The 27,602-nt window shown below is 47.6% G+C and overlaps 1 protein-coding gene across 3 annotated transcripts; it reads left to right on the top strand.

Moving 5' to 3' along the window:
- BCL2L14 (BCL2 like 14) lies at nt 1-26,086 on the top strand. 3 transcript variants are annotated; one of them, XM_060165450.1, is made up of 7 exons: nt 1-184; nt 10,925-11,419; nt 15,820-15,994; nt 16,635-16,738; nt 17,978-18,048; nt 20,970-21,236; nt 25,492-26,086. In XM_060165450.1, exons 2-7 carry the CDS (start codon nt 10,945-10,947, stop codon nt 25,528-25,530), a joined length of 1,131 nt encoding a protein of 376 aa, XP_060021433.1. In that variant the 5' UTR covers nt 1-184; nt 10,925-10,944; the 3' UTR covers nt 25,531-26,086. The 3 variants fall into 3 exon arrangements, with proteins under 3 accessions (XP_060021433.1, XP_060021432.1, XP_060021431.1); XM_060165449.1 differs by lacking the exon at nt 16,635-16,738 and having other exon boundaries at nt 10,974-11,419; nt 15,820-15,981; XM_060165448.1 differs by lacking the exon at nt 16,635-16,738 and having other exon boundaries at nt 15,820-15,981.
- The last annotated feature ends 1,516 nt before the right edge of the window (nt 26,087-27,602 follow it).

Genomic DNA, 27,602 nt, shown 5'->3' with positions numbered 1-27,602 from the left:
GTCCCAACCTGAAGAGGCTACACCCGGGTGGAGTCTTACATCACAAGAGCCTTCCAAAATGAGAAGCCAAGAAGACTTGGCCAAAGTTTCCTCTTAAGTTTCGTGGAGAGAGACTCAGGTATAGAAATATCTTTCCTGCCGCCTGACCCGAAACAGGAGAAACTGCTGACAGCTTGGAGACCAGGTAATACTAGGAGACACCAGTCTTCACGTTCAGCCTTCCCAGCAGGACACAGGGGACTTCAGTCCTGGTTTTGCTAATGAGGCAATCTAACGGGGGGTTAGTAAACCTAACGTTTACAGCATTTATTTAAACGTTCTGATCATGTAAGTCTCAGGAAGCAAAACTAAGAATCTAAAACTGAAAGCTAACATCTACTTTATTAGGGGTTTCCAGAAAAGGGAGAAGTATTTAGGTTTCCCTTTCATTTCTCCTTTGCTCCAGAAGGTTTGGGAGGGTTAAGAATACATAACTGGCCGAATCATTGTTAACATTATGCAGGTCTGTCTCATTGAGTATGTAGCAAGGTATGTGATAGTGTGACAGAAGCCCATTGAAATGCCAGCTACCTCCCCCAGAGCAGAAATGGGCTGAGGACAAGAGTCCCTGGCTTTGAGCCCTGAGTACCTGTGGGCACTTGGGCACGAGATCTAGTCCCGGCAGACCCCCTAGAGACTTCCTTGAGTACAGGACGCAGGTGAAATGGAGAATACCCCCCCCCCAGGAGGCTCCCTCCTGAGTTCCCTGCCTGCTCTGTTCTATAATCACCAGAGCCTGAGTCTTTGTGTTTCATTAATAAGACCTGAGGCGCTCTCTGTTTAGCTTCTATTGTAGGAATTTAACACGTTTTACCTCATTCCTCATTTTCACCCTTAGGATTAAAAACCACAGGGGAGGAGGGATGAAGACACCATAAGGTGAAGTTCAGGGAAGGAAGGGGAAGGGTGGACCGCCTCTGAAGGGCGTAAGGGGGCAGAGGGTGCAGAAGGAGAGGCCCAAGGCAACCGGACAAAACTCAGCTCAAAATCTGGCCTGGGAACATCCCTCTGGGATGAGCGTCCTCACCCATGTCTTACACTCGGGCCTTGTCTGTGTGTCCAGAGTGATGGAAGTCAGCTCTCTGGCAGAGCCTGTTGCTAAGGGGTCCTCCACGCCCCTCCCCCCCCGGGACAGGCCGGAGCAGAGTTCCGTCCAGGGCAGACTTCCGTCCAGCTTCCTGGGGCCCTGGTGGCCACAGCCTCTGTGCATGCATGAGGGCTGTTTGCTCCGTGACCTGCCACAGGAAGGGAAGGAAAATCTAACCTCGACCAATGAACCCAGAACTAGAAAAATCCCTAAAGTGTGTCCTGTGATCTTGGAGGTCAGATGCTGCTCTGCAGGCCAAGCAGTGCTGCTCTGCGGTGCTCCCAGGAGACTAGCCACCAGGGACTCCGAGGACTTTGGCCATTTAGGGGGCTGGGGGGAAGACACCCTTCGAGAGGGACGAGAGGCCAACAAAAGACACTGTGAAACCTTGCTTTCCGGCAGTAGGTCTGTGAGAGTTTGCTGTAGATACGCTAGAGGGTATGTAAACACTGGATCCAAAGGGCAGGGCTGTGTGCAGAGTCACTGAATTACAATGAGCCTCACAGGGCTTATTCCGGGGCTAATTTTCCACTCCAGGCTCTGAACCTACATTCTGGGGCCTCACCCAGGGCTTCATTTCCATCAACATAAGCATAAAACTTACCTGTACGTTTCCATTAACCCAGAAGCTGGGCTGCTTCTACTTTGAACCCGAACAGCTGAGAGCAGAAGGGCTGCAGTGGTAATAAAGTAACTCACTGCTGCTTCAAAATAAGACTTCATTATCAATGTAACAGCTCTCCCGTCATTCCCAGTGAGGATGAGTAGGAAAAACACCCTACGCTTGTCAAGTGCCTTGAAAGTGTCTGAACTCATCCTTTGACGCAGCTGCAAGCGCTCGCCGGGGCTGGTCAAGGTCCCCTTGGTCCCGGGGAATGCCTGAGCACTGACCTGCCCTCTGCTTCTCTCTCGCCCTTGGCCTTGCCTCCTGGTTGGGCCCTCAGCTCCTTTCTAGCCTGGGAGACGGCAAAAATCTCTTCTTTCACGAAGTGGAAGCGCTGTGTGCTCCATCTTGACCTCTGCTTTCCTCCCTTTTCGGATGTTGCTCCTGAATCAGCAATTAGCAAACTCGTTTCTTTTTTCTCTGTTTTTTTGCTGTAAGCGGGCCTTTCACTGTTGCGGCCTCTCCCGGCGCGGAGCACAGGCTCCGGACGCGCAGGCTCAGCGGCCATGGCCCACGGGCCTAGCCGCTCCGCGGCATGTGGGATCTTCCCGGACCGGGGCACGAACCCGCGTCCCCCGCATCGGCAGGCGGACTCTCAACCACTGCGCCACCAAGGAAGTACAGCAAACTCGTTTCTTAAAGAAGTCGGACCCTTCCTCCCTCTCCAAGAGCAGCGCCCCCGCCCCCCCCCCCCACAATTTTAAAGTCTTCACACTGCATTAGAAAGGTTTGGTTGGTTGGGTTGCCTTAAACTGACACGGTTTCTTCGGAGCGTAGTCCTATGGCTGGGAGAGGGCTCCCCCGCTACCAATGCAACGGCTCCTCGAGGACCCGCGGGTACCTCCTGCCTACGGGGCGCCCTGAGCTGCCCAACTCAAAAGGATGCTCAGAATTAAAACCCACCTTAAACGCCCTCCCGGCGCTGCTCTCGGACTAGGTTCAGCCACTTCCGCGCCGCCTCGGCGGCGCCCGAGTCCCGACCGCGTGTCCCGCTCTTTCTCTCGCGTGACTTAGGTCGCTCAGGCTCCACCCTCGGTCCACTTTCCTCGCTTCCAAGAACCTGAGGTCTCAGTTTTTCTAAGCAGCACCTTTTATTCACCGAGTTGCCAGGTTTGCATAAAAATACAAGAGGCCCTGGCCCTGTTCGGTATGAATTTCAGATAAACAACAGATACTGTGTTTTAGTGTAAGCATGTCCCATACAATACTTGGGACACACTCACACTAAAAAATTATTTGTTATTTACCTGACATTCAAATTGACTAGCTCTCCCATATTTCATCTGGCAGCTCTATATCATGTTTCTTTCATTCATCAAATATTTCCCGAGAGCTTATCAGGTGTCAGGCATTATATGAGGTGCTGGGAAAGCCAGCCAAGTCCCAGGCTTCATATCTTACAAGTATGTATACTTTATGCACACACACCCATACACACATACTCTCTCTCTCTCTCACCTCTCTCTCTCTCTCTCTCTCTCTCTCTCTCTCTCTCTCTCTCTCTCTATATATATATATCAAGTGTGAATGTTGTGCTAAACCAAATATTTGCATGTCATTAGTTTTCTTAATTGCTGCTTTTGATGAATTTTCTTTTATAAACATATTAAACCTTACAAGAAAGGCAACCTATTAAGATAGTTGTGTTTTTTTTGGGCTGTGCTGCAGGATGGCATGCGGGATCTTAGTTCCCCAACCAGGGATCAACCCGCGCCCCCTGCAGTGGAGGCGCGCAGTACCACTGGAATACCAGATTAAGTCCCCCATTTTTTTTTTTTTTTTTTTGCAGTACGCGGGCCTCTCACTGTTGTGGCCTCTCCCGTTGCGGAGCACAGGCTCCGGACGCGCAGGCCCAGTGGCCATGGCTCACAGGACCAGCCGCTCCGCGGCATGTGGGATCCTCCCGGACCAGGGCACTAACCCCTGTCCCCTGCATCGGCAGGCGGACTCTCAACCACTGCGCCACCAGGGAAGCCCAGAAGTCCCCTATTTTAATGAATAAAGACGCTAATATTTACTGAGCATTTAACATCTACCATGCACTACTTTAAGTGATTTACACGTGCTAATTTTTTTTTGCCCACATACCTATGTGATGGGGTAGGGGTTGTTTTATGGGTTTTTAAAAAAATTTTTATTGAGGTATAGTTGATGTATAATATTACATAAGCTTCAGATGTATAACATAGTTATTCACAATTTTTAAAGGTTATACTCCAGTTATAGTTATTATAAAATACTGGCTATATTCCTTGTGCTGTACAATATATCCTTGTAGCTTATTTTATACCTAATAGTTTGCACCTCTTAATCCCCTACCCCAATCTTGCCCCTTCCCCTTTTCCCCTCCCCACTGGTAGCCACTAGTTTCTTCTCTATATTTGTGAGTCTGTTCCTTTTTTGTTATATTCATTAGTTTGTTGCATTTTTAAGATTCCACATATAAGTGGTATCATACACTATTTGTCTTTCTCTGTCTGACTTATTTCACTTAGTATAATATCCTCCATGCTGTTGCAAATGGCCAAATTTCATCCTTTTTATGACTGAGTAGTATTCCAGAGTGTGTGTGTGTGTGTGTGTGTGTGGTATGTGTAGTACACATACATTTACGTAGTACACATACATTTATCCATTCATCTGTTGATGGACACTTAGTTTGCTTCCATATCTTGGCAATTGTAAATAATGCTGCTGTGAACATTGTGGTGCATGTATCTTTTTGAATTAGTGTTTTCGGTTTTTTCAGATATATACCCAGCAAGGCAATTGCTGGGTCATATGGTAGATCTATTTTCAGTTTTTTGAGAAACCTCCATACTGTTTTCCACAGTGGCTGCACCAATTTACATTCACACCAACAGTGTATGAGAGTTCCCTTTTCTTTTCTCACCAACTTATGTTATTTGTAGACTTTTTGAAGATAGCCACTCTGACAGGTAAGAGGTCATATCTCATTGTGGTTTTGATTTGCATTTCTCTGATGATAACGATGTTGAGCATATTTTCCTGTGCCCGTTGGCCATCTGTATTTCTTCTTTGGAAAAATGTCTATTCAGGTCTTCTGTCCACTTTTTAATTGGGTTGTTTGTTTTTTTGATATTGAGTTGAAATGAGCTGTTAATTCTGTATGGGACTCTCTGCACTTCCTGGACTAGGATGTCTGTTTCCTTTCCCAGAGTAGGGAAGTTTTCAGCTATTATACCTTCAAATACTTTCTCAGCCCCTTTCTCTCTCTCTTCTCCATCTGGGACCCCTATAATGAAAATACTTGTGTGCTTGATGCTATCCCAGAGGTCTCCTGAACGGTCCTCATTTCTTTTCATTCTTTTTTCTTTTCTTTTGTTCAGCATCAGTGATTTCCACTACTCTGTCTTCCAGCTCGCTGATCCATTCCTCTGTATCATCTAGTCTACTGTTGGGTCCTTCTAGTGTATTTTTCATTTCAATTATTGTCTTCTTCATCTCTGTTTGGGTCTTTATATTTTCTCTTTGTTAAAAACTTCTAACTTTTCACTCTCCATTCATTCTTCTCCCAAGTTCTTTAATCATCTTTATGATCACTACCCTGAACTCTTTCTTGGGTAGATTGCCTGTCTCCACGTCACTTGGTTCTTCTGGGACCTTATCATTCCTTTGTTTGGAAAATGTTCCTCTGTTGCCTCAGTTTGCCTAACTTGCTGTTTTTATTTCTCTGTATCTGGTAGGTTGGTTACATTTCCTGGTCTTGGAGAAGTGGCCTTGTGAAGGAGACGTCCTCCACATCCCATCAGTGCACTCCCTTTTCATTACTAGAGCTATATGCTCCAGGGGTGCCCCCTGTGTGGGTTGCATGGGCCCTTCTGTTGTGTGGGATGACTACTGTGGGTGGTCTTGTAGGCTTGGTTGGCCCCTGGTCCAGTTGGATGCCAGGCCCTACCTTGTGTGGAGGCTGCCAGCTGCTGGTTGGCGGGGCCAGGTCACAAGGTGGCTGACTGCAGAACCCCAGGGTGGGGAGGGGGCAGGGCTAAGGCTGAATTACTGGAGGATGGAGTCAGGGTCCAGGAGACCCTGGGGCTATTGCCTTCCCATTGGTGGGTGAAACAATGTCCTGGGGCTAGTGCCGGCCTACTGGTAGGCAGAGTCAAGTCCTGGGGTCTGGTTGTAGGGCCCAGGGGTCCTAGACCTGGTGGATGGGCCCAGTTCCTGACACAGTTGGCTGCAGGGTCCGGGGTGTCCCAAAGCTTGCATTGGCCTGTTAGTGGGTAGGGCCAGGGCCCTGCTAGTTCCAGGGCTGGTGCTGGCCTGCTAGTGGGTGGGCTGTGTCCACAGGTTGCAAGGCTGTGGTTGTGTTGTGGCTGGTGTCTGCCCACTGGCGGGTGAGGCTGGTCCTGAGGTTAGAGCAGGCTCGCTGGAGGATAGGGTCAGGGCCCAGGGGGTTGTGGGGTCTCTGGCTGGAGAGCCCTGGGGGTCCTGGGTCTAGTGCCTGCGCACTGGTGTATGGGGCGGGGTCCTGGGCCCTCTGGTGGGCAGGGCTGTGTCCAGGGGCAGCTGTGGACTCAGGGGGTCTTAAGGCAGCCTGTCTGCCGATGGATGGCACTGTGTGTATGCCCACTTAGTTGCTCTGCCTGAGGTGTCCCAGCCCTGGCACCTACAGGGTGCTGGGCCGCTGCGAGGCTAATCCCCAAGGCTAATAAGCTAGAGGGAGGATTCCAGAATGGGGCGGGCCAGCACCAACATCCAGATGGTAGAAGGAACTCTAAGAACGGCTGCCACCAGTGTCCATGTCCCCAGGGTGAGCGGCAGACGCCTCCTGCCTCTCCAGGAGACTCTCCAAAGTCAGTAGGTACGTCTGACCCAGGCTCCTTTCCAATGACAGCTTCTGCTCTGGGTCCCAGAGCGTGTGAGGTTTTGTGCGTGCCCTTTAAGAGCAAAGTCTCTGTTTGCCCCAGCCGTCTGGCTCTCTGGCTCTCCGGAAAGTAAGCCCCTCTGGCCTTCAAAGCCAAACGCTCTGGGGACTCATCTTCTCAGCACAGCGCCCCCAGGCGGGAAGGCCCCAGACCTCTCACTCCTTTGGAGAGCCTCTGCAGCTGTAATTATTCTCCCATCTGTGGGCCACCCACCCAGGGCTACGGCACTTGACTCTCGCAACTTTGCCCCTCCGGCTCGTTTTGCTGCGGTTCCTTCCTCGTTTTGCTGCGGTTCCTTCTTTCTGTCTTTAGTTGTTGAAGATCTTTCCTGGTAGGTTCATCTTGGCTGATCTCCTGCCAGGGTTGTTGTTCTGTTTTGTTTTGTTTTACCCCATTTTACAGATGAAAAAAATGAAGGCAGAAATAAATGAAGGTATGTAGCCTGTCACACAGCTAGTAAGCCGATGACCCAGGATTTGAACCAGGTTATACGTCTCAAGTTAGACAATATGAATCGCATCTTGTAAATGGAAAAACTACACCTCGTTGGAGGCTACATGACTTGCCTCAGCCCCCTTGCCAATAAGTACGAAAAGCAGCTCTTCAACCGCCTTTTCACCCCACGTGCTACACTCTCCCCGTTACACCACCCGAAAACCCCTTGCAACTTCTCTAGAACAGCGTGGCCGGCCGTAAGTGGGTTTCATAAATATTTTTTTAAATCAAATACTTGTTCAAACACTTAAATGCTATTCTAAATGATTTACAAATATTAACTCATTTAATCTTTGTAACAGAAGGAAACGTACTATTCTCATCCCCATTTTATTATTTATTTTTTAAAGATTTTTTTTTTATGTAGACCATTTTCAAAGTCTTTATTGAATTTGCTACAATATTGCTTCTGTTGTTTCTATGTTTTGGTTTTTTTGGCCACGAGGCATGTGGGATCTTAGCTCCCTGACCAGGGATCAAACCTGTACCCCCTACATTGGAAGGCGAAATCTTAACCACTGGACTGCCAGGAAAGTCCCTTCGTCCCCATTTTAAACATGAGGAAACTGAAGCCTGGAGAGTATGTCACATAACTGCTAACGGCAGAGCCAGGATTGGAACCCAGACAGTCTGTCTCAGAATAGGAAAAAGTCCACAGTTCATTGCCAAGTGCCTTTCTGCCCCAGGCATTACTGTAGGAGCTGGGCACCCAGCAGAGAAAAAATAGCACATCAACATGCCAGTCCTCCCGGCACTTACATTCCATTGTGGAAAAGACAATGAAGTCTAGATAAATTGGAAGACCTGGGAAGGATCCTCACGGGTGTGACTGAAACTGGGCACCAAGAGGGGAAGAATGGTTGACCTGTGAGAATGGGGCGAGGAGGGGGGCGCAGGCAGAGCGAGGTGAGGGCGGAGATGCTGAAGTGATTCAGACAGCAGAAAGTTCCCTGCAGTGCACAATGGGTGCGTGAAATCGGGAGTAGGTGAGGGAAGGAAGATAGTCCAAGCCCCAGCATAGGACAGGCATGTGACGAAAGGGAGGGAGGAGGACCCAGTGGCGGTGGCGCCCCTCAAGCACTGCTCAGGCTTAGTTGCCCGAGGCAGGCCCGGGGGGCTTTGGAGTCGTGCAGATATGTCTGTGTGTGCAGTAGGTGTCTCAGCTTTGCGGCCCTGCCCTTGGCCACCTGGCAGGTCACTGCTGCCCCCTCCGTCTGTACCCGACGTCTGGCACAGCCCCCGCATCTCCCGCCTGGCATCACTTCCATCAGAAATGCTTGCTCGAGGCTTGGCCACAGAGCGCTTCCTGGATGAGCAGCTTCCTATCATCCAGTGTGAGGCTCTTCCAAAAAAAGATAGGAAACAACGATAGAAACAGGAAGCATCATCGGCAGGCCTGCAGGGGAGACGTCTCAGCCCTCACACCTCCTTCAAATAGCAATAGAATCAGAGGGGAAAGTTAGAGAACATTTGCTGTGAAATCAGAGGACCAAAAGAATTGAGAGACTTGCCCAAGCACTTTGCAAGTTATAAACTGAGCCAACCCTGGACCATCGGCCTCCAGGCACACAGTCAAATTGATCTGAACCACGTCACAATGCCTCAAACCCCATCTGCGGTCACTGTCCCAATTCTTTTATTTTTTTTTGAATTTTGCCTTTTATTTATTTATTTATTTATTTTTGGCTGTGCTGGGTCTTCGTTTCTGTACGTGGGCTTTCTCTAGTGTGGCGAGCGGGGGCCACTCCTCATCGCGGTGCGCGGGCCTCTCACTATCGCGGCCTCTCTTGTTGCGGAGCACAGGCTCCAGACACACAGGCTCAGTAATTGTGGCTCACGGGCCTAGTTGCTCCGTGGCACCGTGGGATCTTCCCAGACCAGGGCTCTAACCCGTGTCCCCTGCATTGGCAGGCAGATTCTCAACCACTGCGCCACCAGGGAAGCCCCCAATTCTTCATCAGTTGGTCATGGTGTGAGAGGGGACAGTGGAAAGAAAAGGAGAGACATGCCAGCCGATCCCATTAATATCACTACAGCTATTTATTATCACACCAGCTCACATGCCAAAAAACACTCTGAAAGTTGGACCATTAAGGGAAGGGTCCATGATTAAGAGCCACATCAAGGACAGAGTCAGAGGGCCTGGGATGACAGTTGTACTAAAAAAAAAAAAAAAGCTACCGTTTTTGAGCCAGGTTCTGTGTTGGGGTTTCTCATGCATTACATTGTACCCTCACAATACCCCTGCAAGATGACTATTATTATTTTCAATTTACCTGAAGGAAGCTCAGGTTCAGAGAGGTGAAGTAACTTGCCCCAGGTCACACAGCTAGTCGGTGGTACGGCCAGAATTTGAACTCAAAACTGTTAGACTGAGAAGCCCAAGCTGGTTTCCAGCACACGCACTGTCTGTGAAATTTTAATCCAATGACGGTTGGTAGATCTGGGCTCTCTGGCATCTGGGACAAAAAGGAAATCATAGTCCTTAAGATACAACCAAAGAAAGCAAAGTAGATCAGAAAGAAATGATTTCCTAGCAGACAACCATTTAAGGAATTATTTCATGAGAGCTTAAATTGAACACAATCAGTTAATTACATCTATCTGGTTATTCATATGGAAATAAAGATGAAACTTCCATCCCCGTCATTTTAGTGCTTGTATTGATCTTTCTAAAACATGTCTGTGGTCGCATCACTCTCCCGCTCCAGACTTTGAAAAGCTCTCCATTGCTTCCATCAGTGTGCTTCAAACTTGTAAAAAAAAAAAAAAAAAAAGCAGGATTTTTTTCTTCAGATAAAATCTTACATAGAATGCTAAATACGGCAAGGAATAGAAGCAAACCTTTCCAAGCTAAATCAGCGAGTAAAGGAAGAATGGAGAGAGGCCGGGGAGGGCCAGGGACCCCAGACAGCTCCCTCCCCTGAGCTGGCCTCTCCCCTTGCCCAGCTACCCTCTCCCAAGAAGACTTTTTTTTTTTTTTTTTTTTTGCGGTACGCGGGCCTCTCACTGTTGTGGCCTCTTCCGTTGCGGAGCACAGGCTCCGGACGCGCAGGCTTAGCGGCCATGGCTCACGGGCCCAGCCGCTCCGCGGCATGTGGGATCTTCCCGGACCGGGGCACGTACCCGTGTCCCCTGCGTCGGCAGGCGGTCTCTCAACCACTGCGCCACCAGGGAACCCCCCAAGAAGACTTTTAACTGCCCTCCACAGTCTAGGGCCCCTTCTGAAATGTACTGATCTACCGACATGAGAAAATGCAAAGCTTTCAGCCTGACCTTCCAAGGCCCTGATCGCCTGGCCCTGACTGCCACTTCCCCGTGGTCCTTCCACATCCCTATAGCCCCAGCTCTCCACAAAGCACAGGCTTATGCGCCACCAAATCTCTTTCCACTCTTCAAACACATCCTAAATTCACCCAGAGCCTGCCCTCTGCCCAGTCTGTTCTAAGGCCCAGTAGCCAGCCACCCATCCAAACACTTTCTTTCCTTCAAGGAGCCTGCACTCGCCCCCCGTTCACAGCTGTCTTTCCTCCCCACCTCCCGCGCTGGCTCCTGCATCTCTGTTCGAGCTCCTAGCTCGCCCTCTTTGTCTGGAGTTATCTATGTACAAGTCTCATCTCTGTAAGACTGAACTTTCAGAACAAACCTTGGCTTTTCCAACCCTGATGACCCCCTGCCCCCCAGCGCAAAGAGAATAGGTACTGAATAACTGCTTACTGAGTTTCACCCCATCTCTCCCGACCTACAAAGAGTAGGTGGCTCCCAGGTAGATGGACGCGTGTGGACTTTGTCGTTGCAGCCCTGCCATGTGCACCAGTAGTGCCTGCGACCTGGAGGAGATCCCCCTGGATGATGATGACCCAGACAGCATGGAATTCAAAATCCTGGAGTTCTACGTCAAACACCATGTCTTCAAGAACACCTCTACTGTCTTCTCACAAAAGCTCCCGAGAACAAGAAGTTTGTCCCAGAGAGGACCAGAGAGTTGGCCGGCAAAGAAAGCATGGACACAGGGACCGTGGACTTGCAGAAATTCCCAATCCACGGAGAAGGCCATAAACGTTGCCAAGAAAAAGTCGTCTTGGAGAACACTCTTTGGAGTAGCAGAGAAGGAGGAGGACTCTCGGAGCTCACCTCTGGATATCCGTTTTGAGCTGCAAAGTCCGGTGGGACCTCAGAGTGGTCCTCATGGTCGGCAGTGGCCGAGGTCCCTCTCCAATGTGGAACAGCGCTTAGAGCGTGAAGGTAGGCTTTCGGGGATTCTTTCTCTCCCGCAGCCATGTGTTTCCCTTCTTTGTGCGCCTGGGGGTTCACCTCCTCCCAGCTGGTAATGGGGCCTTAGGCAAGGCACTCTTTGAACCTCAGCTTCCCAACCTATTAATACTCAATTCTAATTTCCCTGCTTTTCTCAAGACTGAAAAGAAAGGAAGAGGATAGCCGTGAAGGGTGACGGGACTGGTTTTCTGGCTCCGCCGTCTATAAACTTGCTGCCCAAATCCCTAATCCTCAGTGCCAGAGACCCATATAAGAGAAATAGCCCCAGCCGGGCTCAGGCTGCTCTTCCTCCTGAGGGAAGTCAACTCCCGTCTCTGGGCCTCTGTGTTTCCATCTGTACAATGGCCCCTGAAGGTGGATGGAAAGATCAGATAGCTGTACACAAAAATACTTTTCAAAGTACAAGCCACTCAAAAAACCACCAAGAAGAATTTTGACAAAATCTTCCTTCAGTGGTACAAAACACGTTGTATCGAACAAAACATTTTCATGAAAGGCTTTATCAGAATCGCCCTTCATCCACAAACCCTGGCATAACCATCTTCTTCCCCTCCAACAATACCTTGTGCCCAATGCCCAGATTTTAAAAGAAACCCCCCTCCTGCTGGGCTGATTGGCCCGTGTAACTTGTCAATAATTAGTCAACAGGTGGCAGTAATGTCTCAATTTTTAAACATTGTGATGGCTGGCTTACTTGGAGAATCACCCCGCACAATGACAGCTTTAGATCATTCACTGTGATCAAGGAAACTTCCATTTCCTATCAGACTTATAGAATCTTAGGAGAGGGGAAGTTAGGGTCGCGATTACCTGGGGGAACTCCTCCTTCCCCCAGGGGTACAGCAGGCTTCTTTTACTGCGGGTGGTATCTGAGCTCTGGAGCAAACACAACAGTTTGGAGGGACCTCAATAGGCTTTTCTGCTTGTCCTGTTCTTTGGAGTTTGCCGGGAAACGGAAGATTTTACAGACTTTAACCTTCTGGCTTTCCTGAGAAAAATGACGTTCTGTATTTCAATGTTACTGAAGTGTCATTTCACCTTTTTTATTTTCTAAAATTTCCATATCTCTGTGTAGATAGATATATAGATATCCCTACAAAAGTAGAAAGGTTACCTCCTAAAGAGGCTTAGCTTTAAGGATTTGAGCACAGTTGTTCCTCCCTTCTCACCTTCCTCTCTCCTTGCTTTCTTGTTTAGTTAATTATGTGGGTAGTTGGTTTTATGTTGGGTGTGACCCCAGAGGGACTCACGTTCTATTTCTATTCTGCCACATGTAAATCAGAGCTCAGCAGTTGGCGTCCCCTGGGTTTTTGGTTTTTTTTAACATCTTTATTGGGGTATAATTGCTTTACAATGGTGTGTTAGTTTCTGCTTTATAACAAAGTGAATCAGTTATACATATACATATGTTCCCATATGTCTTCCCTCTTGCGTCTCCCTCCCTCCCACCCTCCCTATCCCACCCCTCCAGGCTGTCACAAAGCACTGAGCCAATATCCCTGTGCCATGCGGCTGCTTCCCACTAGCTATCTACCTTACTACGTTTGTTAGTGTGTATATGTCCATGACTCTCTCTCACCCTGTCACAGCTCACCCTTCCCCCCCCCCCCCCGGCTTCTTTTAACTGAAGGTCGCAATTTAGCCTGTGCTGCCATTTCCAGGACTCAGACACCAGGTTGGAGTGAGAACGATGAGGTTATGTCCCAAGACCAAAGTCTCATAGTAAGAGACCTTGGAATGTAGAAAAATGAATGTCAATACCAATTTTAGTTAACACCAACCCGGGTTTTTGTGTGAATCTTTTTTTCTCCACAGCTATGACTCGCTACAACTTCAATAACACAGAGATTATTTTTCTCTCCCATAGAAGAAAACCACAGTTTGGCAGCCCAGGCTTGATCTACCAGTTCCACAATCTTTAAGGATTCCTATTCTGCCATCCCTCAGCTAGTTGCTTCCAACCTCAAAGTCACCTTAAAACCCAAGGTGGCTGTTGGGATTCCAGCCATCATGTCTACATTCCAAGCAGGAAGAAAGAGGAAGCAAGGGAAGGACAAAAGGGTATCTTCTTCCTAGATAATTCAGCTCCCTTTCAGAGAGCTTTCTTAAAACTGTACCCAGCTTCTTACATCTCAGTGGCTACTCCTTACTGCAGACGAGGCTGGGAAATGTCGTGCTGTCAGCTTCCCCTGGCATCTCAGGGATCTGTTACTAAGGAAAAAAAAGAAAGTGGATACTGGGTAGGAAATAGCAGTCTCTGACCATAAGGAATTCTCTCACAAACGCCCTGCCTCTTCTAAAACAAATGCCTCAAGCCAAATGCCTTCCCCATCCCGCTCTCCAGCTCTCCTTAATCCCACAATGAGCCCTCAGAATAAACTCAAAAGGATGGGCAGCCTTTCTGTTCTCTCTCCACACCCATCCAATGTTCCCTTGCCTATCAGATGGGACCAACTCTGATGAGAAGGGAATTTTTTTTTCCAGTTTTTTAAATTAAGGTATTAGAATGGGAATCTTAACTAGAGCTAATTCATCTGAGTCAAAATGAGGTTGCTTATAGTTTTTCCTGCACGTATTTCACCTGCATCCCTCCAGTCCGCAGAGACAGATACACATACACAGGTTAGTCAGCTTGGGTACCTCCACGTCTGCTGGGGGCCTTGTGATTGCCCTGCCACGTGGCGGGGGCTGGGGGCTGGGGAGCGACAACCTTGGGGGCCCTCACCTGCCTCCTTTGAGGGCAAGGTGGGCGCAGTGTGACTTCCGTGGAAGAGAGCGTGTTAATCACCCTGCAGGCCGCACAAGGTTGCAGAGAGGAAAGCACGTGGAAGCTTTCCTCTCCCGTCTCCTGCGGACACAAGGGAAGGCTCTCACCGGTTTTGGGATCCAGCCTCTTGCCACCTCCTTCCGTGGGTGGCCAGCATTCACGAGCAAGCCGGTTGGACTGCAGTAAGGTGATTTAAAAGTGGAAAGTACTTGTAGTTGAGTTATTAAAATGGGAAGGAAAAGCGTTGATCCTTCTCCTTGACCTCTCCAATTTTTCTCTCTCTCACCCACTCCTCATCTGTTTCTGAACCCTACGGATGGAGCATCATGAAAAATGTGGCTTTCTAAGGAAGCCATTATGCCTTTTTTTAAAGGAAGGCATTGTGGACAAAGTGTCAGTTGCCATGGCCTTTCAGTGAATGCCCTGGGGGGTGAAGGGAAAGCACCAGGGCGCCATGTGACGGGCGAGTCCAGGGAGAGAGGTTCAGGAACCACCTTGGCAGCTCTGTAGGAGGTCAAACCCTGCCTTGCATGTGACACAATCCCTCCCCGGACCCAGGCCTTGCCTCTCTTATCTATCCTGATTGACAAGGTCCGGGTGCTCCCCTGGGCACACCAACCTTCTGGCCCAAACCCCACTCTGTTACTTTCGTCAAGTCTTATGAATTAAATACTGTTGTTCTTAAACATTGCATGATGCGACCGCTCCGTATCAAAGGCAGAACGCGTACGAGCTTCTGAAAGTTAAGAACTTAGTGATGGGTTAACAAGGTCAATTTTACTCCCGAATAACTCAGCAGTACCGCCTGCCCTCCCAATCCGACCCCATCCCCTACCAGGGGCAAAGTCGACTTGTCCTTCACAGGCTATGACATTCAGGGGGCCAGTGCCATTTAAACCTTCATGTCCCCAAATGCTTTACCCTCCAGTTGCGTGTGCAAATTCATGGCATAAGGCTTTTCCTGGATTACAAACTCTTGAAGGTCGTGGCTTAGACTTGATGCATCCTTGTTTCCCTATCAGCACTTTTCGCATGTTTCCCACTAGACGTGGAGGAGAGAGAAGACAAGTGACCGTGCAAGCAAGGGCAGTTCAGTGTTCACTTGATAATGAGTCATGAATATGGCCTGAGAGCAGGGATATTTCTCTTTCCTCCGTGACAACCCCCAAAGGCTTGTCACACTGCTGAATGCCCTCCTATGTGCATAGGGGCCAGCTCTCCAAGATATAAAGGATGTCCAAAAAAAAAAGAATAAAAATAAAAGCATAATGAGCATTCCCTCAAGCAAAGAACTAAGCACTCCCTTTTGTGTTTCCTCCCTTGCAAAGGGGCAAGGGGACCCTAATTTTGCAAGGCTTCAGAAAGAGGGTGCAGAGGGGCAATTGTTTCGAGGTGGCAATCACTCCTCTGTGAACTCCTCCTCCGTCCCAGCCTCTGCCAGGCAACTGCCAGTGATTTCTGAAGAATGGACTCCCCTCCACGCACACTCCCGGCCGCTTCCTTTCGCTCCAGGCTGGTGTTTTCATTTCGGGCAACTGCGCATACCAATCAGCTAGACGAAGTTCTGGGAAGGGCCTGTCAGCACCATTTTGTCTTGTTTCAGCCGTGGACCCCAAAGTTGTTTCCATTGCCAACCGAGTCGCTGAAATCGTTTATTCCTGGCCGCCGCCAGAAGCGCTCCACAGCCAGGGAGGAAGCTTCAAGTCCAGAACGATTGTGACACACCAGGGTCTCCAGCACCAGGGCTTCCAGCCTACAGCTGCAGGTGGGAAGAGTGTGTGCGGTGGGCTGCCTGTCTGCCATGCAGAGGTCTACAGCATTTATGTACTTACACAGCTCAGGGCTCTGCAACTGAGGGATCTCTGCTAAGCTGGCCTCAGGGCACGACAGCAACACGCTGGAGGTACTGACCTTCTTTAGCTTGAGAGACCAGCCCAAGCCAAGGCGAGTATGCCAGCAGCTGGAAGCAACAGGCCAAACTCACCGCTAAGTCCAAAGGAAAGTCTCCTACTGAGGGGCAGGAGGAAGCCTGCACTCAACCTTGTCCACAGGGGGAAATGCAAGTTAGATTTCATCACGTTAGCCATGGCCAAGGACCCGTGTACTCGAGCAAGTGCACAGGGTATAGTTGGAGCATCGCCCGGGGATTTGTGATATTGCCTTGGGCTCCTGTGAAAAAGCAGGGGGTTGTCAGGTACCAGGTCTGGGGCAAAACGTGAAGCAGAACTGAGAAGTAGTGATCAGACTGGGTCAGTTGTCACCAAACTATACCAATAGGTAGGACTGTGGATCGCATCCGACTTGCAGGAATTCTAGAGTTGAGGGAAGCAGGACCAAGGGCCACAGGAAGAGGTGGTCAGTCTGGCCATTCCCTCATTAATGACTATCCTGCCCGTGGTTCTCGTTCCCAAACTCCAGTGATAATGAGGGTCCTAGCTGGCCCCTGAGTTTGCAGTACGCCAAAACAGAAGGCAAAAGATTGATCTGCAAAGGTGGTGGTGTCTCCCAAGCTCAGAAGCAAAGTGCTGAGTCTGTCCACCCTGTGCTGTGCTGTTGGGACCACAAACTACCAAAGGGGCTTAGAGAGTGAGGCGCTGGGAAAGGAGGACCCTTCTGACAGCAAAAAACAGTGTTCCACCTTTATTGCCATCTCATGTGTGCCTGGGCCTCGTAAAGCAATACCCCTAAACCAAGCAAAAGCTCAGGCTCTCATCCTTTGCGTGCATGAGACATTCAGGCTGCTGTTCTAGCAACTTCCCTGGAGAGAGGCGGCAGCGTCAGATTAAAAACTACACGTGGGCGGTGGAAGCATGCAGTCCTTCTTTTCCCAGGTGACTTGGGTCTCAGACTTCCTACCACCTTGCCCTTCACTCGACCCTGTGGGATGTATTTCCTGGCCTCTCCTCCCCTCTCCCTCTGGGACAAACACGAGGACTCCATGACATCAGAGACTGCGCCATAAGGAAAAAGGGCCGTCTCTGTTTGGACTCCGCTCTATAGCAACGACCGTTTTCCTAATGTTGCACGTTAGCACATCTTGAGACAAGAAAAATCAGACTCCACCTTCCCTGTTCCAACACACACACCAACTGGGGCCACCTCTCTCTCTGTCTGCCATGTTAGCCTTTGGGGTGGGAGACCTTATTCATTTTGTTTACTTATACTCCACCTTGTTGTAAAGACACAGCACACAAAGTACACATTTTAGTAAGATAAATCAAATTTGAAAGATACTGTAAAAAGAAAACAGTAGGAAAATAGGTGGGTTTAGGAATGAGTTTAATTCCCCAAATGCAGGGAGACTATACCCCCCCCCCCCCTTAGGAGGCCACAGTTCGGCTCTACAGTTCCTAGCAGCTAACACAAAGGGGTGAGATGATCCAGTAGGGGTTTATGGTGTCTATATGGAACAAGCACCATATGCTCAGGACAAACCCAAAGACCGAGAGAAACTGCTCCTAAATATCTTTAGAGATAAGCTCATGTATCTTCAACAACATTTTTACAGTAAATAAAGTGATGAGTTTCACTGTGAGAACTGTGGGAGTCCTGGGGGAAGAGAGAGAGGAAAGGAGGGGACTGTGGGAAAGGGTGTCTGGAATGGTTTGGGCCTGATCAGAAGAGGCAAGGTAAGATTTACTTTGCTGAGAATTATGAAGGGCATGTCTTCCTCAATCCCTAACCAGGCTACAAGCATTGTCCCTGGAAACATTTAAGATTGTTTTCTCTTAAAAGAAATAACTGGAATTTTCCCCTGGCAGACGGAAAAGACCAGGTAATAGCCAGAATCGTTGAGCTGCTGAAATATTCGGGGGATCAGTTGGAAAGAGAGGTAGGGAGCTTCTCGAACTAACGAGTTTTCTTTCTGCGTCCGCGCGCTGGTACCCAAGAATGGAACTGTACTGCTGCTTGTGCTCCTTTGCAAAGTTCTGGTTTCCACTTAGCCCTGAATTTTATTTCCCTTGGACTCAAAGCTCTCCGCGCTGGCAGCGTCTCAAACATGAATCACTTTGGAAAACATAAGTAAACCTTCTGGAGCCTCCTTGGAATTTTTGGGAATGAAAAAAGTAACTTTGTTTTTGCAGGAAAAAGACACCAATAAATTAAAATTTGCTGAATAGAATTATGAATCTAGTTCCCCATGTAACTGATCCTCAGGGAAGTTTAGACTCTTGCATTTGCCCTGCAGCCTGGATATCTGTGTCCCACAGCTGCTCCAAGTCTGGAGTCTTGTCTGAAATCTCCCCCTAGAAAGGCCGGACTGTTCTCTCTCAGCAATTCGGCCAGGGGGCAGGTTAGCGTTAACTCGGAGAACTTGGAGTTTCCTGCCATTCGGAAGTTGAGACCAGTTCTTCCCATCAGGAACGTGTAGGAGTTACCTTCAGGTAAAGAGGTAGTGAGCAGGCCCCCCTGTAGTCAGGGCTTCTCAAGGGATCTTGTCCGTGTCTGCCGCCCACTGACGGCTGCATGGTCGCCAGCATCTGTGCATCAGGGGCTGGCCTGTGGACCCATCCCTTCGTTTGGCCAGGATCCATGGGGAGGAGTCAGGTCTGTGGGGACTCTGCAGGAGGGGGAAACAGCACTCACTGGCTGGCCAGCCAGCCCAGTCTCAGCATGCTCTGTGGCTCCTCGACGCCTTTGTCACAGGTGTGCCCAGAGGATGGTGACCAGGACTGGGAAGGGCAGGTGAGGTGGTGCAGAATGAGAAACACTGAGGAAACACTGAGGACCAAAGAAAAGAGAAGGGGGTCTGGGAGTTTCAGGGCCACAGTACGGGGTGGACAGGGGTGCAGAGGAAGCAGAAAACAGAAGAGGGCACATGGTTTTAAGGACACCCCTGTGTTTCTCCAGAACTAACACTGATAGGAGTTACGGGCAATTGATTTCTCCCCACTTTAAGAATGAACTTTCTAGCACTCAGTGCTGTCCATCGAAGCCAAGGGCTGCCTTGTGAAGAAATGATCTTCCTGTCTCTAGAAGAATTCCAAGTGGATGCCACTAACCAGCCCACAGTTCAGTACTTGAACTAGGAAGGATCTGACAGGTGTGCTCAAGGATTCCTTACAGCTCAAAGTTGCTGTGGCTCTCACGGCCGTCTCCTTCCCGGCCTCCCCCCGGGGCAGGGACTTGGCAGTAGGTCTGGGAGGCCAGGGACGGGGGCGTGGTATGAAGGTTGACCCTTCTGGTTATGAAGAGAGATGCTTTCCTTTTCACCCCACAAATTACCACTTTAAAAACCTCACTTTGCCTGATGCACTCTCTTGATGATTTGGGGGCAATCATTTACATTATTTATGTAGAAAACATGGTGGTGGTTCTCTTTATGTGGTTCCCCAGTAGAGGACTCTGGTGGGAACACACAGAAGCTCTACTCGTGCTCTGTGGGTGTTAAGTTCCCCACAGAATGGGACAGTGACAAGGAGGAGGGGACCTGCCATGTCTGCAGAGTGTCTGCAAAGCCACTCATCCCCGAGGGCACTTGTGGGCTCCTCCCACACCTCCCTGAGATGCCAGAAAGCCAGGTGCAACCCCAAGGGGCAGGGGGGCAGAGTGGGTACCTGTGGAAGGGGTTTCTTACTGGCGTTTCATTCTTTTACTGTGTTGGCATGGTCCTGGATTCCAGCCGCCCGCTGGAGGTTTCGAGTCTACCTTCTTCCACTGGGTCATGACTAAGAGGAGTCCATTCTTGGTGTCGAGGATGTTCCTGCTTCAGATTTATAATTCAAATAAGCCCCTGTGTCTCCTGGAAGTTGGGAGGAGGTGGGCTGGGCTCAGATAAAGGGCACGGCTCCACTAAAAATCTTTATGTCGCATCTGACTCATCCCCAGAATACCCCTTTTAGAAACCATCTCGGTTGAAAACCTGCTCAGCTTATCATTCCTCAAGGACAGAACTAGTTGATTTTCAAATAAACATATAGTCCCTGATCACTGAGAAATTTGTTTTCACATGACAACCATCACTTTACAGACATTGCAAGGAAGGCCTTAGATGAGGATGATGTATGCTTGATGACACAAGCCCTGATTTTTCACAAGCAGAGGCAGGGACTTCCCTGGTGGTCCAGTGGTTAGGACTCTACATTTCCACTGCAGGGGGCACGGGTTCGATCCCTGGTCGGGGAACCAAGATCCTGCATGCCTTGCGGCACAGCCAAAGAAAAGCATCTCGCATCTTGAAGCATCCTGGACAAATGCTAACACTGAGAGCACTTTCCGCCATGTTGAGCACAACATGTTTTACTCAATTACCCTGTAGTACAGGTACTGTCATCCCAGTATAGAGATGACAAAACTGAAACCGAGAGGTTAAGTTCTCCAAGATTGCACAGCTAGTAAGAGGTGTAGCAGGAGGGGTTGAGCCCGAAGACAGTGATTTCCAGGCTTCAGGTTCTGCCCATTACACAACCTCTAACAGAGCACTTTGCACTGGGTCACAACCGTCAGTAGACTGTGAGCCCTTTGAGTGAGGGGCTGAGTCTTAATGGTCCACAGTACCACCTGCTGGGTACTCAGCACTCAGGAAACATCTGCTGAATGTCGAATGAATGGGCTGTTCAGTTTGTATTTGTCCCCATGAAAGAAATTCACAGAGAAGGTCCATGCCCAATCCGGTCCTGCAGGACATGGCACCACGACTGAGACCAGAATTGAGGGTTTTCCATTGGGTGTTTCAGTTGCCCAGTGTCGAGTGGGAGAGTTTGCCTGCCCAGGCCAGGCTGCTGTACTGACTGCTTCTCCTCTTGCACACAGTTGAAGAGAGACAAGGCTTTGATGAACAGCTTCCAGGGCGGGCTGTCCTACTCTGTTTTCAAGACCATCACAGACCAGTTCCTAAGGGGTGTGGACACCAGGGGAGAATCAGAGGTCAAAGCTCAGGGCTTTAAGGCTGCTCTTGCAATAGACGTCATGGCCAAGCTCACAAGCATCGACAGCCATCCCATGAACAGGGTGCTGGGCTTTGGAACCAAGTACCTGAAGGAGAACTTCTCGCCCTGGGCCCAGCAGCACGGTGGCTGGGTAAGTGCATCCTATTTAAAAATAAATCTTCCCAGAACTCAGAGGAGATGGGATGGAAAGGGGTTTTTTGGGTTTGTTTTTTTTAAGTGAAGGGAACACATCTTTGAAGTGGTTCTCATGGGTTTTGGACACTTGAGTGGCAAGAGATTTATTCCATTGATGGGAACATATTTTTTAGTGATTATCTTATCAATAAATATTTACTGAGCTCCCAAAGGGTATGTGGGGTATGTGTGTGGGGGGAGAGGGACTGGTCGGACATAACAGGAAATGAAGAGATGTTGATATAAAATGTTTAGATAGACATAATTTCTGTTTTCACAAATTTTGCAGGCAGCGGAAGTCTAGCAGTGAGAAAAGGACAGGCACATAGTTCCTTATTCTCTCAGATGCTGATGGGGTGTGGGTGTAATTCTCACGCAGAGGTTCAGGACTTATGACATTTTGCCATTGTTGCTTGGACCCAGCCATTTTGACAGGGACATTTTGATAACTGAAGCAGTTAAATTTTCGTCTATTTTTAATTACCTGCTATCAGGCAAAACAGACCTCTCTACCCTGATTCCTCACCTCAACCCCTCTCCCATCCTTTTCCCTTGAGATTTCCTTAAAACTGCCACGTTCAAATGGCCTCGTAACAGTAACCTTTTCAAAATGCTTTACCCCATCCAGAGCTCTAAATCTCAATACAGTTAAGTGCCCTACGTACGGACGAGTTCTGCTCTGAGAGTGTGTTCGTAAGTCCAACAAAGTTAGCCTAGGTACCCAGCTAACACAATCGGCTATATAGTACTGTACTGTAATAGGTTTATAATACTTTTCACACAAATAATACATGACACAAGAAATCAAGAAAGCATTTTGAATCTTACAGTACAGTACCTTGAAAAGTACAGTAACACAGTATAACAGCTGGCATACAGGGCTGGCGTCCAGTGAACAGGCAAGAAGAGTTACTGACTGGAGGAGGGAGAGGAGGTGGAGCTGAAGGATCCTCAGCGATAGGAGACGGAGGGCAGCTGCACTTTCACTCATGCCCAACATTGACGGCACAGGTTCTGGTTCCTTGCTGGAACCAGATGCCCGTTTGCATCTTTGAAAGTTCGCAACTTGAAGGTTCGTGTGTAGGGGACTTACTGTAGGCCTAGGGCATTTTTGTCTGTTCAAGCCCTTCTTAGGAGGACATACATTATCATTAGTCCTCTTTCCACGAGAGTGGCCCAGGGGCCAGGAGGCTTGAGTCTGCTCTGGACATGGCCCTGGGGCCTCCAAACAGGCTTAGTGTCTTGGCTGCCAGACGGAAAGTACAGCTGATCATGCCTAAGGGGCTGAAGTGTCCGCCATGGTCTCCAGTGGCTACCCATTAAGCAACCCAGACTTCTGTTCTTTCCTATTTTCCACTTTTGCACCAGATATGATAGCCCTTAAGTGGCTAATCTGAACAAGGCTCTTAGGTATTCTAAATTCAAGCTGCCTTAACTCACGCTAAGAAGAGGACAGAATCCTCAACATCGCTTCAGCTTTAACTGCCCTTCCTTCCAGGACCCCCTCAAGTCCCTCTTCTGCCCCAGAGCCCTTCCGGACTACTCCGGCTCAAGACTCTTACCAGCCTCTGACCTTTTACAACACTTCACGTTTGCATTATGATTATATACAGGAAATTACCATCATTGTTGGTCTAGTTAATATATTTTTCCAGCGAGGTTATAAGTATCAATTGGGCTTACAGGCCCATTCTCAAAAGTCTATTTAGTTAATTAATGTAGCTGAAACGCCAAAAGTGTTCTATGAAAAACGGCGTTTCTACACCAAAAGCAGAAGCGACAAAAGAAAAAATAAATTGGACTACATTAAAATTAAAAATATTTCTGCTTCAAAGGATACCATCAAGAAGGTAAAGAGAAAACCCAGAGAATGGGAAAAAATATTTGCAAATTATATATCTGATAAGGGACTTGTATTCAGAATATGTAATAAATTCTTACAACTCAACAATAAAAGACAAAAAACCCCGCAATTTTTTTAAATGGGCAAAATCGATTTGAATAGACATTTCTTCAAAGAAGATATACAAATGGCCAATGAGCACATGAAAAGATCCTTGCTTGCCATCTTCATTTCTACATTAGGGAAACGCAAATCAAAACCACAATGAGATACCCACTAGCATGGCTAAAATAAAAAAGACAAGTGTCAGTGAGGATGTGGAGAAATCTGAATCCTTATACATTGCTAGTTGCACTCTAAAATGGTCAAGCCCCTTTGGAAAACAACTTGGCAATTCCCCAAAAGGTCTATACCCAAGAAAACTGAAAACAAGTGTTCACATAAAAACTTGTACATGAATGTTCATAGCAGCATCATTAGTCATAATGGCCCAAAACTGGAAACAACGAAGAAGTTTATCCATGATGAATAATGAATGGAAAAACCAAATATGGAATATCCATACAGTAGAATAATATTTAGCCATAAAAAGGAATGAAGTATGGAAAGGTGGATGAACCTTGAAAACATCATGCACAGTGAAAGAAGTCAGACAGAAGGGCCATATATTGTATGATTCCATTTATATGAAATGTCCAGAATAGACAAATTCATAGACAGTGGTTTCCTAGGGCTTTGGGGAAAGAGAATGGGGTGTGACTGCTGACGGACACAGAGGTTCTTTTTGTGGTGATGAAAATGTTCTAAAATCAGATAGAAGTGATGGCTGCACAACTTCGTGAACATACTAAAAGCCACTGAATTATATACTTTAAGAGGTGAGTTTTAGGTATGTTCAAAAAAATCTGTTATGAAAAACAGTGGTTCTGGGCTTCCCTGGTGGCGCAGTGGTTGAGAGTCCGCCTGCCGATGCAGGGGACGCAGTTCGTGCCCCGGTCCGGGAGGATCCCACATGCCGCGAAGCGGCTGGGCCTGTGAGCCATGGCCACTGAGCCTGCGCGTCCGGAGCGTGCGCTCCGCAGCGGGAGAGGCCACAACAGTGAGAGGCCCGCGTACCGCAAAATACAAAACAAAACAATGGTTCTAATTCTAGTAAGCAAATAAAAAGAGGAAAGAAAAAAGAATATAAAAAGTTTTATTAGTTCTTAATTTGGTTGCTAGTGCCAGAGAGAAAAACAGTTCCAATCAGAGAAAACAGATGATTTTTAGGGGGTAGAAATAATAAAGGGAATTTTCAAAGGCTTTAGAATTTTGTGGCACTAGTTCTTTAGCACTTGTATTTTCAATTCAAAATGTATTAGTTTACTTTTCCAGGTCATCATAAATCTTAATCTTAAGTCTTGGCCACAGTTAGGTTTAATTTGGAGCACGTAGCTAGAAATTAGGAGAGGGAAGAAAAAGAATAAGAGGGAAAGGACTAATTTTTTCCAAAGTTGCAGAGACAGAGTTGCAAAAAATAAAGGATGCTGCTGAAAGAATATTTACGAGTTGATACGAACTATGAAAGTGTGGAGGCGGGTGGCTCAGTCTCCCTGAACAGGAAAGAGATGAATCTGGGTGGCAAGCCTTCCATTGCCCCAGGGATGTTAGTGGCTCTCTGGAGTGTCCTTGTAGTGTGGTGCAGAAGGAGAAAAACTATTCCTAGGCACACGTTTTCCAGGAGCTCAGGGTTCCTAATTATCTTAGTCATCCAAATTTCATAGAAGTGCATCTTATCTTCCCAACGGAACTGCAAATCTGTGAGGGCAGAATTATGTATTTCATGCCCCTTTTTCTCTCTCATAGTTTCCATTACTTTTACATAAGTCATAGATGTTCAGCCAATACTTGTAGAATAATGAGTCGATCAAATGAATGAATAGCGACTCTATCCACAAAGCATGCCAAACAAGCCACCATTTGGTTTTAATTTATTCCTTGGCCTTTTTGCTTCACTTGAAGCACCATTCACATCGTTACCCTGTGGTCCTGGCAACCTCACCCCTTCTACAGCACTTTGAAAGAAGAGGTTTGCCACCTCCATAGTCATCAACCTTTCAGTATCTACTCTTTCGAATTTAACCATACAATCAAAGACTTTTCCCATCTAGCCAGTTAGCCCTGGGTGTGTCACATAAGTCCTTAGCTGATAAAGTTTTCCTTTCAGGCATACCAAGGATGCCAGTCACCTTTCCAAACCCTCCCCCCAACCTTAACATGGTCTCCAAGCCTTGGGTCATGCCTGGGATAAGAAAGCATATGTTTTCACTTCAACAGTGAATCAAACTTGGAATTTTAAGAATCTATTTCTCTTTTTCCCCCCCTCTAGGAAAAAGTACTTGGGATATCACATGAAGAAGTAGACTGAAACATCAGAGGATTTGTAATCTGGAATACTCATGGTCCAACTCTGGTCTTGTGTACATCCGTCTTAGCAGACTATGGGAGAAAACAAAAATGGACAAGGCAGATGGACCATCAAAATCTGCAAAACCATTATTCCTGCAAATCAAGAGGCATCAGGAGAGGCCTTGAGATCTCCGGCTCATAGAATCTAGTAGCATGGCCCTCGGCATCCATGTTTTCAGGTCTCCATTGAGCGTGTAAGGAAGTCTTGAAAGACAAGTGGTGATTTTCCATTCAAATGCTTAGAACAGAAGCCATCACCCTGCCTCTGCCGGCCACTTTAGTGAAAGTGTGTGACACATGTTTGTTGACCTCATGAAGGTGAAATGATAAACGGTGCATTTGCTTACTCTTTGGTTTCCAGTACTATTTATTTTTCAAACTTCACTTGAGATGGCCTGATAATGACATTGTTTCAAGCCTACCTTTAGGCCCATGTGGCTGTTCGTGTTGGTAGACAGAGCTCAGAGACTCCTGAGTTTACTGCTGTAGCCTGGGGAGAGACTGCCGTATCTGCTTTTTTTTTTTTTTTTTTTTTTTTTTTTTTTTTGCGGTACGCGGGCCTCTCACTGTTGCGGCCTCTCCCGTGGCGGAGCACAGGCTCCGGACGCGCAGGCTCAGTGGCCATGGCTCACGGGCCCAGCTGCTCCGAGGCATGTGGGATCCTCCCAGACCGGGGCACGAACCCGTGTCCCCTGCATCGGCAGGTGGACTCTCAACCACTGTGCCACCAGGGAAGCCCCGTATCTGCTTTTTGACTCACTTCTCTTGGAGAATTCTTTGGCAGTTTGAAAAACTTCCATTTGGCAGAAAACGACTATTCCTATCACCCTCAACTATCTCAGTGACCCCACCTCTACTTCTCGAGGTTTCTAGGCCTTTGTTATTTTTTGCGGTAATGATTAGTGGTTGGTAGAATAAATATGCGGAAAGATAACTGTCAAAAGGGTATGTTTATGGTTAAAATAAACAGTAAGTAAGAGTATACGATTTCTGTGAGGATCATATAAGTTAATTTATATCAAGCGCTTAGAACTGTGCTTGGTATTTAGTGCTGTATTCACTTATGTCCACTATTATGTGCTGCCCTCAGCTAAGCTGAAAACTTCCTTTGCTTTCAAAGCAGTCACTGATAGTTTTTCTGAAATTGATACTGTTCAGAATGAGGCTTTTTAGTAAGTGAAGTATGTTCCATAGTGGGTGTTTAAGACACAAAACAATTTTTAAAAATACTATCAAATTAGAGTCTTACAAATTTCTGGCTCCCTAGCGCCCAGCACGTAGCCTGATGTAAAGCAGGAGTTTAACAGACCTTTGATGAACAAATAAATGAATGAGTTTATCAGACATATTTTCAGCTTCAAGGGAAGATTGGAGCTATCTATTATCACATGCTTCACTACTCTACTCTGGACTAAAATGAGCTATTCTCTTTTATCTTCTTCCCCCTACATTGAAACTCACAAATTTTAGGGCTAAAGGAGTTTCCTTTTACAGATGGAGACACTAGAGACCACCTCCTCTCCACTCCAAACTATTTGCAGTTCCCCATATGTATTATGTAACCTTGTACCTCTGAGCCTCATAACATTTTCTCCGCTTGGACTATTCTTATCTGTCGGTCCTCTTTCCCCCGTTTTCCCTAATCCAACTAATTCTAGCCCATTTTTGCAAATCCATTCCTTCATTTTCTCCAGGAAGCATTTGCTAACCCTCCCTGGGCCACCATGAGACTGTATTTGGATGCCTTTCCTCATAAGGATGTTCCATATCACCCTGTATAGAGACATTATACCTAATACACTGTATCATAAAAATGAGTCTTTTGCACTGGATTATAAATTATTTTGTAAACAACTGTTATGTCTAATTTAACTTTGTATACCTAATGCCTGGCATATTTTTAGTTCACATTTGCAGAATCACACCCTAGCCTCACTGCTATAACCTGTAAATCAGTAAGGTTGGAGCATGGCCCAAGGTATGTATAGTTTTAACAAGCTCTCCAAGTGTTCCAATATCATCTGCAGCTTC

The sequence above is a fragment of the Lagenorhynchus albirostris genome, chromosome 11 (assembly GCF_949774975.1).
Source record: "Lagenorhynchus albirostris chromosome 11, mLagAlb1.1, whole genome shotgun sequence".
NCBI classification, from domain to species: Eukaryota; Metazoa; Chordata; class Mammalia; order Artiodactyla; family Delphinidae; genus Lagenorhynchus; species Lagenorhynchus albirostris.
This window is presented reverse-complemented; position numbering and strand designations above follow the sequence as displayed.